Source organism: Misgurnus anguillicaudatus, chromosome 15 (genome assembly GCF_027580225.2).
Source record: "Misgurnus anguillicaudatus chromosome 15, ASM2758022v2, whole genome shotgun sequence".
In the NCBI taxonomy this organism is placed as follows: domain Eukaryota; kingdom Metazoa; phylum Chordata; class Actinopteri; order Cypriniformes; family Cobitidae; genus Misgurnus; species Misgurnus anguillicaudatus.
In genome coordinates this window covers 28,120,571-28,137,500 of record NC_073351.2, presented here as the reverse complement: position 1 = coordinate 28,137,500, position 16,930 = coordinate 28,120,571, and the positions used below count along the sequence as shown (strand labels likewise).

At 36.6% G+C, this 16,930-nt stretch overlaps 1 protein-coding gene across 2 annotated transcripts in view; it reads right to left on the bottom strand.

Annotated features, from left to right (window-relative positions):
* Positions 1-16,259, bottom strand: part of fam107b (family with sequence similarity 107 member B) — a 26,708-nt gene extending 10,449 nt beyond the window's left edge. Inside the window, exons 1-2 of one of the 2 annotated variants that reach the window (XM_055173996.2) lie at positions 16,077-16,259; positions 1,689-1,866 (exon numbers count right to left, since the gene is read on the bottom strand). In XM_055173996.2, coding sequence (XP_055029971.1) covers positions 1,689-1,816 — 128 coding nt within the window. In that variant the 5' untranslated portion in view covers positions 1,817-1,866; positions 16,077-16,259. Of the gene's footprint in view, positions 1-1,688; positions 1,867-2,680; positions 2,870-16,076 lie in introns of those variants that run through there. The other variant, XM_055173995.2, reaches the window with a different exon arrangement.
* Positions 16,260-16,930: the final 671 nt, after the last annotated feature.

Genomic DNA, 16,930 nt, shown 5'->3' with positions numbered 1-16,930 from the left:
ACATTTTAGCTAAACTGTGTGTGGATTTTCCTTAAAACCCATCAAGTTGACTCATGATACCATTTAGTATAATCGCAATCGCACATCGCAATATTATCATCAATAACCGCAATGGGAAAAATTACCCAAATCGTGCAGCCCTATAGATAGATAGATAGATAGATAGATAGATAGATAGATAGATAGATAGATAGATAGATAGATAGATAGATAGATAGATAGATAGATAGATAGATAGATAGATAGATAGATAGATAGATAGATAGATAGATAGATAGATAGACAGATAGATACTTCACATATATACTCTGGGAACACCAAATAGTTATTTTGCATCAAAGAAAAGTCTTGTAAAAATGAATGAGTAATATGAGTTATATTAATTTAGATTTGGAAATCAAATCAATTAGCATTACAATTCATTTTTCCTACTCATGCACAGGCCATTGTTTCTATAGTTTTTAAAAGATTTATATAAGCAAATCTGTACCCAAAAGTACCAAACAATCCCACAATAATACAAAATACAATAATTTTTAAATGTTAATGAGAATTTGAATGCAGAATCACTGAATTTGATGGATTTTGGGATTGCCTTGCCTCTAATAGCACAGAACTGCGGAGAACAGACTGTACCAGTAACAGCAGAAGTGGGATGTGCGTATAAAGGACGTGAGTTTATGTAATGAGTCTGTGTGCTGTCACTTATCCCTTCCTGTTCACATCAAAGCTGTGAGAACAACGTCAACCTCCGAGGAATCTTATGACTGCCAAGTGAAAACACTGTTTATGCAATTAACAGTTTGTCTCCAAAGCTATTACCATTCATTAACAATGAGTGTAAGAGGGACAAACAAATACACAGAAAGCTCTAGATTGTTTCCAATGGAATTCCTTCATGGCCCCCGTCAACCTAAAAACAGCCCACAGACACACACAGCAGAGGGAAATCATTCATCTTACTCACAGAGCCTTCTGGGTAAGATTAACTTTCATACCAATCCTATTTTTCAAGAATTCATTTGTTAAATACTCACTAAAGTGTTTCTGTGGCTCAACTGGCAGAGCATTGATAAATGTGTCTATCAAAGGCATAAATTAACACATAAATATATGCATGTATTAGAGAGCTGTATAACACTTAATTGGGGCACACATTCAGTATACTATTTTTAGCATACCATTAAACAATATAACTGAATGCTATCTTAAGCATTTAATAGCTGTGCTAGTTTTCCATATTTTATCAATTCATTATCTCAATTTCATTATGTAAATTCATAGATGCTAGGAAACCATGTAATAAAATGAATAGCAGAACAGGTCACAGCAAAAATAAAGTTCTTGGGTGGTTATAAGATTTCTCAACTTCATGCAAGGTTCCTGTCTATTTGTTCTCAAGGGGCCTGTCTTTATGGTCATCCTGTATGAGGTTTATTTTGAGCTAATGATTAACTAACTGTGCATTATCCATTAGATATGAGGGAAAAAAAACAAGGTAGACAGGTATCGGCTTCTCAGTGATGCGATACAGTTGTACAGTATATGGTCACAGGGCCACTCAAAGTTATATATATATAAAATATATATATAACTGTGGTGAGGATAATGATACCTGCATAAGGAATAAAATAAAATTGCAGGAGAACGGGGTGACGGGGTGGAAATGTTAAAACCACAAGAATCACCTTTTCTGGTTCATGAGAAGCTCTCTGTGCAAGTCCTGGTGATTTCTGGAGGTCTTCACCGGGTTGATCATTTTTTTGGGTCTGATCAGCTCATCGCTGTCCGCGTCCATGTAGTCCGGCTCGGCCATGATGCTTCGTGCACGAGACAATCCCTCCGGTATTTCTGTCTGGTCCAGACCTGAGAGAAATACATATAAACATAACTTTTAAACTTCAAAAAGTTTACTTTAGCAATCAGATGAGATTAAATGAGGTTATTTTTCATTTTATGTAAAGCACAGTAACTGGTCTGATGAATGATAATGAAAGTACTGAATGTCCTTCAACTGTGCTCATATGTCCTATTATTAACTTGTAAACAGTGCACGTACAGACTGAACATAGTAGTATAGCAATACATCAATGCCTTACTGTTTATTTAGATAGGAGCTTATTAGTCCCATAAACATTATAAAATAAATCTTGTATGTTGAAAGCAGAAGCAACAAACTTTAAGATTATTTGTGCTCTAATCTAATAAGAAAATAAAACATAATTGACTACAATAAGTGCTTATAAAGTGCATCAGGTGAAAATTCATTAATAAAGTAAATGTATTATTCATTTAACAAATGATCAAATCTAAACTTTTTTTTTTTTTCGCTGAAACTTGCATATAAGGAAACCTTTCATCCATTTATCTTATCATTTATAGACACACAGGTTATTCCATGTGACATTTGTTTCACATGGCTAGGATCTTTCCAATACAATTGTACAATAAAATGTAATGTATTTGTTATTTACAGATGGACGTTGATTTTGCAAATAAACAAGACAGGCAGAATCAACCAACCAGCAACTTTCTAAACTATATGACAACATGTTAAGACCTCAAAAATACATATAGTGCAATATAATTCAGTCCTTATGAAAAAGCCACAAAATATACATAATATGAAGTGTGACCCAAGTATAAAAAACTGCATGCATTAAACAACTCTAAATCTCACCTGGAAGGACTGGAAACACGGTGTATCTGAACAAAGCAGTCATATCTGCGTTTGAATGTAACACCTCAGATAACCGCCCTGTATGAAAGTCTCAACAGCTCTGAATCTGCGTGTATGAGAGATGCTCTCTATAAACAGCGCACTTCTGACTCCGCCTGATGGTTTTATTACCTAATAGCCCTCCCTCATCTCAAACATCTCTGTTAATCTTTCATCGCATGCCATAAAAATATCAAAGGCTCTCAAATATACGCAGATAGATAACACGATGTACGCTCCCAGAGGAAATATGCGTCTGCATATTTGCTTCCAAATATGGGGCAAACTTCTGACATGGTGGTGGGTTACTGTAGGTTAGACAAGCTTATAACATTTTGTAGCTTAATACAAAAAATAGTTAAATGTTGTGTGGTACATGCTGTGCTTAATGGGATAATTTATCGATATTATTTAGTACGTGTTGATTAATGAAAAAGAGCGACATCGTGATTACACAATACGTATTCGACCTCGGATCTGCGCAGACCGATCGGAGTATGACATAGAAGTACCGCGAGAGCGAGTCATTCTCGCGGTAATTTGACGTCATATGTCAATCAGTTTGCGCAGTGCCAAATTAAATCCAGTTATCTGCGCGGTGTAATTCAGCCGACGACCGCTAGAGTTCACCAAAAACCAAGCAATAGCCTAACGACGCAAAACAATCATATTTATTGCCATTGCCATCCTGTAATTTTGCAGAACAACAAAAGGACACGTTGAACACTTTCTGAATGCCTCATGTAGCAATCCATGAAAAAGTTTGTAGAACACATTGCAACAGTGTCATATACTGTTATGTAACAGCATAAATAATATTATAAAAATAAACGATATACAAAAAAGATTTTTTTTCTTGAAGTTATGAACATATCTACAATAATGAGGAATGCACAGCAAATGTACAGTAAAAAAGTATCATCAAAATAATTTGACACTACAGTATTAGGCTATGGTCACTGCATAGAGACGTCATTAGTTTACAAAACGTGCGGCAATGACGTTTAACTGCAGGAACTTTAGGACTGACCGTCCTGACATTAACACACATTTGTTTGCAAAACATCCTGCGATGACGTTTTACTACAAGAACTTTAGGACTTTCCGTCATCACGTGTGTTTATTGTATCTATGCTTAGCCTATATTACCTAAAATGTCATTTATAACCAGCAATTTCATTACGTTTAGGAAGAACACCTTGGGGAGAGCAATGCAGACTGTCCGAACGTGTAAACTTCAAGCACTGTGTTTAAGAAGTGGAGTTATAATATATAGGAAAAGCTTTATTTCTATTAACTAACATTAACAAAGATTAATAAATACTGTAACAAATGTATTGCTCATGGTTTGTTCATTCATGTTAGTTAATACATTAACTAATGAACCTTATTGTAAAGTGTTACCATTATATTATATTAATACAAACTGTTGCCACTGCTGCATGTTGCAACAAACAGGGTGGGACAAATTCAAAAACACGTCCTTATCTTACAACATCTTATCTAAGGGAAATAACAGATTGTTTCCATAAACATGCTCAAACATACTATTATAGTGCGAACTGAATGCTATTTGTGTTCATAGCAAAATTAATAACATGCTATATTTGGCAGATGCTTAAAAGCGACTTACAGCATATATCAAGCTATATATTTTATCATGTATTTTCCTGGGAATCGAACCAAAGACCTTTGCGCTTCTAATGCAATGCCCCACCAAATTATTTACATAATGTTCTTTATAGGGAGCCTGACAGAATTGCATTGTTAATAAAACACCCACATCCAGTTTTAATTACAGAGTTTCACTTTTCAACCCTGTGCAGGACTCGGGTATCTCTATGGTGACCACTACAATACTACGCAAACAGGTGCGTCTATAGCCAAGACAAGTATTAACATAATGTTCTATCAGACAAAAATGTGTGTTTATTTAACCACCTCCTTTAAATTGCAAATAATCATCAGAGCATTATTTGTATTTGCATAGTGGGCCTTTGTGTTTGGGCATGCATGCATAAAGGAAACGTTTGTGAAGTGTTTAGTTCCTTTTTGAGTAATAAATGCTTCAGGGTGTAAACCAGGCAAGTGTTTGCAGGTGCTTAGTTTGTGAACTTGTTCCACAACATAGACTTAAAAGCAAGGGGCATCACAATGGATTGTGTCCCCCCCTGACAAATACAGCACGTGTAAACTCACATGCCTACACACTTTCTAAAATAACAGACTAGGCGTTTCAGACAAATAGAAAATATAAACATCATATTTACACACCCTTCCTTTCAGCACCAGCACACAATGGGAGCAACCCAGAGCGTTACTATGACATCATTTGGATGCGTGCTGGATGTAGTTAGATCCTGAGTCTTTGCTAAAAGCTGTGCGGTTACATGATTGACATCCAAAATTCACAAGCTTGAAACATGATCACAGGGTAATGCATATATTTCAATGTGATTTGCTTTTACTGACTGGCTCTATACGTTTTTCTTTTATTTTGTACTTTTACAACCTAAAATATAAAAGGACAGACCAGAGAGCGAGCACACCCAAAATCAATCAGCTTTTATTTTTCAGTCGTCTCCAAGAACGTAAGCCCAAAGGCGGCAATAACAGGAAACAGGAGACAAAAAAAAGATACACCCATTTTGGTGACAAAATGACAAACTTGCTTTTGTGCAAGCCAAGTAGAATACATTTGCGTTATTGTTAAACAAACTATTACACATGTCTGGTAATTAAAATGAAATAAAATATAGGCCTTAATATTAGTTTGCTCCTATATTGCTCAGTGGTAAACCATTGCGTTAGAAGCTCAAAAAGTCATGTGTTTGAACATAAAAAAATTTAAATCTTGTAATGCACCGTAAGTCGCTTTGAATAAAAGCGTCAGCCAAATGCATACATGTAAATGTAGTTTAAAAACAAAGTAAATGTAAATTATAAATGTTGTCTTGGCAATAAACTGAAAGATCAGGCACTAAAAATATGAACAAAAAAAAAACTAAAACTGAAATAAAAAATAAATCAAATAAATACCAGTACTAGTTAAAAAATAACTAAAAGACATTTTAAAAATGAAAAATTATCATGGCAATATGACAAAAATTAAACTTAAAATATATTTTTTATTAAATTAATAATATAAAAAAAATTAAAATAAAAGCCAAAATTCAAAATAAAATGCAACTAAAATAAATGTGATGTGCACACAGCTAATGAGGATGACATGTCTTTGTTCCTGCTCAGAAGCCCTCATTAGGGATGTAGACTAGGAAGAATGCAGCAGGGGAGGCAGGGAGCAGCTGGCAGTCTATGGCACCATCTGACCCTTATTGGGCACCGTTTACAAGCAGCAGGAAGGTATAGCAGCCCCTCCTAATCCCCAAAACCCTTTTCACAGCACACTGTCACTTTCAACAATTATTTACGATGCGTTCATTTGCCTACATTTATTAAATAATCAATATCTGATATTTTACACCCCGTTTAAAACCAGTCCCAGTTCAACCCTTACTAGGCAAACTGTTCTTTATTTCCCGCATAAAGACATTCTGAACCATCCCCCATGTCCTGCCCCCCTCCCAATCCCATTCTTAGATCACAGGAGTATCAATTCGTATCAACTATCCTCCAGATGATTGCTTTGCTTTCTCCCACTCATTTTCACATGAACTTTCTATTTTCCCTAAACAGGAATGAAAAAGACCACCTGTAAAGCTAGACAGATTGACACTGACTGACTGACAAATATTACATGCTATGAAGGTTTGCAGATGTATTTCTGTATTACGTGTTGCATGCATACACAAATATCAAAATTAGAAGACAACTAAAAAAAAAGGTTCACTTGAATCTCATCCGTTTCCTTTAGCTGGGCCACGGAAAATGATGAAAGACATAAATTGAGGGGTTTCCCACAGCACAGGAGAGAGAGAGAGATAGAGCAAGAGAGAGAGATACTGTGAGAAACTGTAATTGGTTCCTTTTGGGAGGTCAGAGGTTAGACTTATAACAGCTTGAGGCACTTGCATCAACCCAACTGCAGTGCATTCAAATGAAAAATAAAATAACTGGGGTCTATAACCGTAGGACTGAATGCCTATTGTCTGTATAATTTAAATAAGTAACATGTACAAAATACACAGCATTACAACTCACTAAAGTCTACAAATGGCAATAAAAACTGATTCAACGCATATGCTGCTGATACAGAACCGCAATACACTCAATACATCCACGCCATCTGGGCATTGCTTTGGGATGGTGTCTGAGCTAGTAAAGACGAGTTCTGATATAAACCAATAAACACTTAAATCAAATCAAATGCAGAACAACATCTGGGGTGACAGAAACTGATCAAACACAATAACTAAATCACTAGTGCTGCCCCCTGGTGGCTGCAACAAAAAAACATTCTCATGATATGCAAAATTGTGTATTACTACAGAAAATGTCACAATGTGTTTGTTATGAAGGTATTCAAGCCAGTCTTAAGAGGCTGTGGTTGTATATGGGTGGATGTAGGTAATTATACTAGTTTCCTGTTCAAGTTAAAGACCTCTGACATTTCAAGGCCTGACCTCTCAAGTAGCCCACCACAGAATAAGGTTGCGTGACGAGATGCTGGGTCACTACAGCATACTGGGAAAAGGAAACGCATGTTTGGTAACCTTGGGGTCTTACATAAGACCGTGCAATTTTTTTAAACTTTAGACCAGTGTTTCTCAAACTTTTTCTGCCATTCGACACTTTGGAAATTGGAGGTAGGGAAGGGTTCAGATCCCCACCACTCCCCAATTGTCCCAACAAAATGGTAGGCTTTAAGTTTAAAGGGATAGTTCAACCAAAAAAGACAATAATGTCATTATTGACTCACCCTTATGTTGTTCCAAACTCGCAAGACCTCCGTTCATCTTTGGAAACAAAGTTTAAGATGTTTCAGAGTTAGTCCGAGAGCTTTTTGACCCTCCATTGAAAATGTATGTACGGGTATACTGTCCATGTCCAGAAAGGTAATAAAAACAACAAGTAGTTCATGTGACTACATTTTGGTCCAAAAAGAACATAAATTACGACTTTATTCAGCATTGTCTTCTCTTCCGTGTCTGTTGTGAACCGCGTGCACGAGACTGCAATGACGCTGCTGACGTGTCATCTAGTGCGCCCCAACTTTTTTTTTGCGCCCGAGCTTCGTTTATAGTCTGAGGGAGACGCACGCTGTAAGTTCGGAAAAAAAAATCTTCGCAAACATGTCTGAGGATATGCAGTGTTAGGTCAGCAGCGTCACTGTGCACGCACATTCGCAACAGACGTGGAAGAGAAGACAATGCTGAATAAAGTCATATTTTTTTTATTTTTGGACCAAAACATATTTTCGATGCTTCAACACATTCTAACTGACCCACTGATGTTACATGGACTACTTTGATGATGTTTTATTACCTGTCTGGACATGGACAGTATACTGTACATAGATTTTCAATGAAAGGTCAACAAGCTCTCAAACTAAATATAAAACATCTTAAACTGTGATTCAAAAGATGAACTGAGGTCCTAAAGGTTTGAAAGACATTAGGGTGAGTCATTAATGACATTATTTTCATTTTGGGGTGAACTAACCCTTTAACTGTTGAAATTTATTTAATCACATCATATCTTAAAACATAACAGCATTAAACACTTTCAACAGAGAAAATAAACGTGCAAATGTATTATCACTTTGCATGAAACAAGACTTTGTTCAAAAGTAAATAATAATAATGCAACAGTGTTTGCATTTTGAGAAACGCTGCTTTAGCTTGTGTTGATAGGAACTTGTGCTCCTGTAAAGCTAAGTGGTAGATTGTGTTAGCAGCGAGCGCAGATCACACATACTGATAAAATATATACCTCGCAATGCATTGTAAGTCACTTTGGATGAAAGTGTCTGCCAAATGCAAAAATGTAATGGTATATGAATATGGATTACATTTCTGGCACTTTAAGTCCCAGGTAATACACATTCTACTTAAATGTATAGATTGAGCAAGTCATTTCAGATTAAAACATCAGCCAAACGCTCACATTATGAGCTTCTAACAGAAATCTGTTTGGAAAACAGAGGCCTTCAACCATGACCAATGCAGTTCAATCACTTCCTAGTAGATTTGCATACGAGCACCATCCTAGGGTGACAAAGAACAGAAAAGATCACTGATACAAAATTATCTACGTGCCTGATTTGAGAAACAAAGATTCTCTAACGTTCATCGTGCATGTTATCTGTATGACAATCTAAATTCGACTTAAATCTACCACACTTTATATTCTTAGTCTCTCTATTGTTTGGGTGGGTCAACTTTTATGATACCGGATGAGCATAATCTCGATATATCTGTGAATGTCTCACTTATCATTCTGCGCCTCAGCGCACTCATTCGTGCATTTACTAATTTCGGTGGCGGTTTGGCGTAAACTGTAAAACTTGAACATACTTCCTGTTCCTCTACCCACCAACCACTGTCTTTATTACCTCAAACTTTCTTCATTTCCCGCTTTTGCATCAATTCACTCTAATTTTCAGAAAAGAAAAGACTTAAATCTGTCTTAAAAGTGTTACACACCGATCACACAAGTGAATCTAAACACATATAAACAAAAGTTACATGCAACGGTTTTTGCACTACAAGAATGAACATGTTGATGAGTTTACATCTAGTATAAAAAGGTAAAACAGGTCAGACTTCAAGAAAATAAAAGGCCCACGTTTGTTATGCAATATTTATTCTTTATAATCTATATGCTGTCAAACCACAAATGACTTGTCTAGTCTAGTTTAATTGTAGTACAGGGTGAAGTTATTTTGCCTCTTGACAGTGATGTTAGGCTGGTGTTCCTAAATTCATTTTAATTAACAGTTTTAATTTTAGAAAAGAAACGGGTGTGTTAGACAGCAAAGTGTATAAAGCAACCACATGTTGTGTGTTTGTGTGCGCTGTATTTGTGTGAAGGGGCGGTTTAGCTCTAAAGGGAGATCAGTAGAGATAATGCACAATATTAACTGGAATGTGATGAACCTGCAAAGCTTTTAACCACACAAACAAATACACACAATGAATGTGACATCATCTTTTCCAAAAAGTAAATAGACTCTATTTGAATGCTTTGAATAGATCCATGGCACACAGGCTTTTGTAAACCATCCATTGAAAGAGCACATGTGTGTATACGCTGGTGGTGGGGCGAACGGGTCACATTTGTCTGTATTATAACGTATCTGTCAAAGCAGTGAAGTGTAAGTTAAGCCTACCCCAGCATCTCTACGCTGAACATACCGTTAAACCCTGTTCATATGGAGATCAGATCAGGGGGTCCAGCAACTGTCCAAAATGGGTCAGGTGTGCCAGTATGTATATGAGGGATCCCCAGCAACTGCGTTCTATAGAACAAAGACAGCCGAACAGAGGGTCCATTGATTCCTCTCAGCTGTGGCCAGCACCTGCTGGGTCATGGATTACAGTACAAGGGTGTGCGAGAGGTGCTAATGTATGTTTAGGAACATGTGCATTAAAAATATAGGATTCTGAAATAACGTTAGATGTAGAAAACACAGGCTCAACGGAGCCATGATCGTATCATGATGCTATGACACACTGACGCATGCTCATGTGGGGGAAAAACTTTTTTATCTTTTTCTCTACTTATGAGTAAACTTGCTACAAAGAGACAGCCACAAAATGTCCCCAATGTCTACAATGATAATATATCTATATAATAAACAGGGGTGCGTATATGGGAAATTCCAAAAACTAACACACACATATACTCCCCTCAGAGAGCTGACCGTAGAAAAAGCCAACTGCTGCCATTGATGATGATGAAAGACAGTCAAGAAGACTGCTGACCTGGCGTTGCCTGTTAAACCTCCCATGAAAACTACAGGTGTCCACATGACATCTGTTTCACCTAATAACAGAGACAGGTTTAGTTACGGGCAGAATATACATCTAGAGGCCAGAATATTAGAAGGAGATTAAGGTTCTTGCCAGCATATAACACATAACACCATAGCAATACCTTGACAACAATCCAGATCAACCTAGCAACAACCAAGAACGCCTTGGAAGCCACCTGGGTGATTCTCGTGAAATTAGACTTATGAGGTGTCATGAAACGTTTTAATAAAAGTAAAGCTATCAAAATAAGAAGCATACAGTTACAAGCATCTCTTCATGTAATATTTTGTACATGATTTCAAATGGCATCATACAAACCAATTTTGTTGTTTTTTCCACATTTAAGGGGAAGATTTTCATTACCGCAACGTGTCCATGACTGGATTTGGGTTCTTTGACATGGAAATATTTATAATTAAAAAATCTAAAAAATAAAAAGCTTCATACTATAACATTTACAGTAAAAAAACATGTGGTGTTTGGTGATCATTGGTAAATGGAGAGACAATAATAAGGAATATAAATGTGTCCAATTTTTCTCATCATCCGCAACAATTTTCAATCATTGTTTAAGCCCTCAAGGAACTAACATAAAAAAAAATAATAGTTGGAAGGGACCTAATTGACTGTGACACTCAAGATGGCTACCAGATAAGCAGTTCTTATTTTTTCTCTCCAGATAAAAGTTACAAATTTGTTTGTCATAGTACCTAGACAACTTTTTAGTTCTCATTACCGAAACATGAGTTTGAAAATGCATATATTTAATGTAATATCATGTTGCGGTAATGATAATTTTTTATAATGATAATCTAAAAAATGTAAATAATTTTATAGGAAATGGTTTTAAATCCTCTAAAAATAATGGTTATAGTAAGTCCAGACCTTAATCATATATGTGCAAAAAAAAAACACTTTTTAAAAATGTTGATGCTGGACACCTTCTAAATCTGGATTTCGGGAGAATCACCCACCTACTGTAGCAATACCTTAGCAACAATCCAGAACACCATAGCAACAGCATAGCAATGCTTTGAAAAACACTCCACTGTAGTATAGCACTCACATGGCAAATGCATAGCGACACCCTGGCAACCACTCTAAATTACCTAACATCATTGCTGTGAGTTTCACAGACCAAGTGGCACCTACATGTTCTTCAGAAAATGTCAAATGAAGCACAAATGTAATGGCACGTTACCCCTCACTAGCTCTGGACTGCTAATAGAGCGATATAAAAACACAATGTTTCATTAGAGTCTGTGACTATGCTAAATCAGATCAATGATATATCCCGCGGTCATGAATTACACTAAACATCCATTAGTCTATCTTCTTCTCTGCCCCATGAGCTTTCTTGGACTATGCTATTCTTCTTCTTGCACCATAAGAGTCGAGACACAAGAGGGATATCTGATTGTTTTGCTTCTTTGTTTGATTTAAAGGAGAAATCAATGTCAGCAACAGAATGTCAGCCAGGCAGCGATTGGTCAGATCTGGCTAAAGGATTTACAGACAGATGTCTGTGTGTGGATTAATCTACAGATCTATGATTTACACAAACGCATTTAAACTTGCACACAAACAACATGCAAAGTAGGGGAGAGCTTTGTCTCTATCATCATTCAAAAATATTTAAGTTAGATTAATAATTTTTTTTACACAATCAACACACACATTTCTGCTACAAAGAACACTTAAAGGCGCTCTAAGCGAATCTGTGTGACGTCACTTTTTGTTGATGTTTGAACTGTTTTCAAACAAACGGAGCGTAGCTAACTCCTCCCCCTCCCTCTCCCGTGCTTTCATGAATGCGACCAACCCCCACGCCCAAATCCTTCTTGTCGTTTATTGGCTGGAACACTTTGTTATGTTTCGTGGTGCTAGGTTTGGCCACTGTGTTGTTATTGCCGTTTGTGGAGCCTGGGCTTTCTACAGAGATAGCGTTTTTTTACAGTTTGATCAGTGGTCAGGTAGCAAGCAGATAGTGAGGAGATGTTTGCTGTATGTAACAAAAAAAAATTATGGTCTACAACGCGTGAATTCGCTTAGAGCACCTTTAAAGTTTGTTTGTGCGACCTACCGTTATCGTACAATTACACGGAAAGTGACATGAGTGCAAACGTTACAACTTAGCCCATAGGTGGGGTTTATTGTAACAAACAGAGGGTTTGAAAATTAGATTTAAACACATAATTCAATAAAATTCTGTCTACACTGAAAAAAATTATTCATTGAATTTAATCAATTTTTAAGGTAAGTGGTAGCAATCAATTTATTTAAGCTACATTTAAACAAAAGTTTTACATTTTATTTTACTTTACTAATCTTTTTTGTTTAAATGTAGCTTAAATAAATTGATTGCAACCACTTACCTTAAAAAAATTGATTAAATTCAATGAATCAATTTGTTCAGTGTATATACTAAAGGTGGATATTGTTTATATATATCTGCCTATAATAGATAGATATCCACACATTCATCCATCCATGATCCTTAATCTAACCATCCTTGTATTAAGCATCAATGCATATAAATAGATTTTTTAAAGGGAACCACAGTTACGACAAAAAATATAATTTTGAGTTATTTCCCCTGATATTGTATTAACATTTATCATTTTGATTAATAGTATTGACATCGTTTTCATTTTATTATCATTGTATACTGGAGGCTTAGTTGTAACGCTGTGTTACAACTAACCCCAGTCAGTGTGTAAAAATGTTTTCAATCCCAGCTATTAGTTACTAGGAGTTGCTGGCATGTTTCGAAATGGTGTTGTTTCATTTAACAAGACCGTAATTAAAATAATATAAGGTTGGATTTGGTGACTTACACCCCCAACTCAGAAATCAAAAAAACATAAGACAAACAAATTTACTTTTATGCCCCCCAAAAATATCTCAACCAAAACACATCAAAACTTTACACAAATTACAGGAGATCATCATCTGACAGTAAGAGAAAATATTTGCACAGATTGCTCGGCCCCATATGTAAAGTAGCTGCATTACAATTAATTAACCCCGCGTTAGTGCCCCGCTTACCCCTACAGATGACCCACAGATCTTCATAAATGCTGAAAAAAACAACAAAAAACTAAATTGCATTTAATTTTCTACATATGTCAAATATGACATTGGAAATAATGCATAAAACACACCGCTGTGCATGCGTGATCATCTATAACAAACCAATACATCCATCTAAAACAACCTTTTGTCACACACAAACAGCAAATTATCTCATGTCTGACTTCCTTCTGTTCCCCCCCAAACATTAAGTCAAATCTTGAGACAATAATAACAGGTTTGGGAAAAACCTCTTTTGTTCATGGCCAAACAAAATAACTAGTATGCACTTCTGTTTGACAAAATAACAGATGCAACTTCTCAAAAAAAAAACCCGACAACAACACTTTAACCAAGCACATCTGTGCTGAGATCATAAACTAAACAACAATACCAAAGTCTGTCTAGTCTACTCATTCTTCAAAACATCTTCATAAACACACTACACTAATTTAAAATCCAGCCCTTGCGTGAAAACATCACGTCAAAGAGAAACAAAAAACATAAACATTTAAAATAATGAATATTGCATCACGCTTTAATGAGGAGATCTATGTAATTCCTTTATGCATTGTATTCAAATGATGCATTACTGTGACTTATTATATGCATATGAGTGACAGAGAATGCATTAGTTAAAAATAATCAGACAAAAGAGATTTCTCAAAGAACAGCTGTACTACAAAAGAACAAAGCACATTCAGCATCACTCGCTACTGGCATGCACACGCACACGTGCACACACAGACCAAAACAAAGATCCGTATTAACGCATGTATACACAATTGGCCATTTGCCATTGCAAAAACCAAAAGAAGTTCCTCTAGAGCAACATGTTTATGAAGCAAATCAATATTCTGCATATAAATGCATGCTGGCTGGCATGCGCTCAATATGCACAGTGGACAAAATCTAGTCTAGACCCCAGCGTGATGCTGACTCATGTGTTCGGATAGCTAAGCAAAAAAAGGCAATTCCAGCAATGGACATTCCCGGGCACTTTCACTTTGCCAGGAAATTAAATAAGCAAATATCTTTTAAATATTTGAATGCTTAAAGCCAGTGATAAAAGAGCACCCCACAGGATAATAATAATAATGCGAGAGCATCTCAAAACAGTGTATCCTATTTGAATAACCATGTGAAAGTATGACTTGTTTCGAATGCAAAAGAAATGCACTTGACAAATGTCAAATTTACAAAACATTAACCTGCATTGACCCCGCATGTCTCCATATCGGAGAGCTGATCTAAGGACATCAATTGGGACAGTTTGTACAGGATGTTAAAGCAACACAACCCGAAGCGTGCAACCTATGAATTGTAGTCCGAAACCTCCTCTGTTGTTTTGAAACAGTGTGACTAGTACTCAGAAAACCTCGAATCACTCATGTCCTCTAAGTCCAACCCATCTACAAGGAACAGCATCATCGTATACGGGAAGTACAAAGTCATGACTCTATCTCTCACTTTCACTGTCACACACAGAGCGCAAACCACACATGATGGCACGTATGTGACGGAGATAAAGATAAGGGGACCACAAGCAAAATGGGAAGACTTCACTAAAGCTAGAATGAGGAACTGGTTCAAAACACATGTAAGGCGTTTAAAAAAACAGCCTGCAAATTACAAACACATGTGGTCAGAACCAACCCATCCCTACCCCCAACATATCCAATACAGAAAACTAGTATAGTGTGATCATACTGAACATTAACACAACTGATCTACAAGACAATAAATGTCTGGACATGGATGATTGTTGTGCATGCAAATGAAAATAAAAATAGACACCTATTGATCAAATATCAGTATAGTTTGTATAGTGAAATAGGAAGTCTTATATACAAGACAAAAGCTGCTTAAAGACTGAAAGCATAAAGCATTGACTGTAAGTGGTGAATGAGACATACTGTTCTACAAGCCATGACATGACACATACCATGTGCTTTGAATTCCTGATTCCCATGACCAACTACAATTTTTATAACATAACCCCAGAGCAGTCATTTATAAAATGTATCCCTTTGTTTATAATCTCACAGCATGTTAATCATGCAACAATGTACTAATATTAAAAATTAAACTTCTCAGGTATTTATTTGGAAACAATTGTTTGCCATTGTTCTCAACGGTGTGATTTTGAGCGCTTTGTTGCGGTGTTGCTCATTGTTTGAGTCATTGTCCCATACATGCATTACTGTGAGAAGTGCATCATGCGATTGTATATGAAACATATTGTATATCAAATAACGCGCGTCCCAGTTACAATACAGTAAACAATCGCGTTTCGTTTCAAAGCAAAGCGTGTCCAAAACACATTCAGATACGTTTAAAACACATACCTCCAAATCAGTCCCGAAACACTTTTCAATAACAAGTGACTTCAGCAGGACGTCCAGTGAAGGAAAAGCATCAGTTCAGTTCACGCGCAGCTCTCCTCTTATTAAGGTGTGTCTGTTAAATCAGTTTTTTCTCTCTCGCTCTCTTGGAAACAGTTCAGTTGTAGACGGGACCCTTACAAATGTAAATGAATACTCGGAGTGGGGGCGGTCGGACGTTATGACCCAACGACGAGTCATATTCGATGCTCCGCCCATTCCCGCTCATGATTATTCATGAGCCGGGGAGACCCCGAGAGCTATGTGGGCGTGGCCAAACATCGGTGGGCGCAGCAACACAAAGCGAACGCGATTAACCCTTTATATGAGGCAGTCCGGGTACAGGACAAATCTAGATCTTGACATAAATAATTTAAAAAAAAATGCAATATACATGAAAAACAGCAAGCAATCATATGTAAGTAGGCTATACTTTTACTTTGTTCTTGGTTTGCAAGTGTAGCAGTTCAAATAAGCGGCTTATGTAGGGCAGCCAAGTCCCACATCCCCACCACCCCCATTTTTTTTGACCGGATACCCCCCTTTCACCTCTTAATTTCCCAAAGCTATCAACACAGCTCAGCCCTCGTGGACCCGTGTGCGCACGCGGGACGTACTGTGCGAAACACAGGACTTCCGGTTGGTAACACTTTTGACAGTTGAACATAAATGTGTCATACAAGTTTCCTGTAGCGAGATGAAAAGCATAAATGAAAAGCATGTGAGAATACAACAAGCAAATTTACCCATCTTTCTCTCAGATTAAAATAAATATACCTTTCAGTATTAAAAAAAATATTTTTATTGGTTTCCATTAC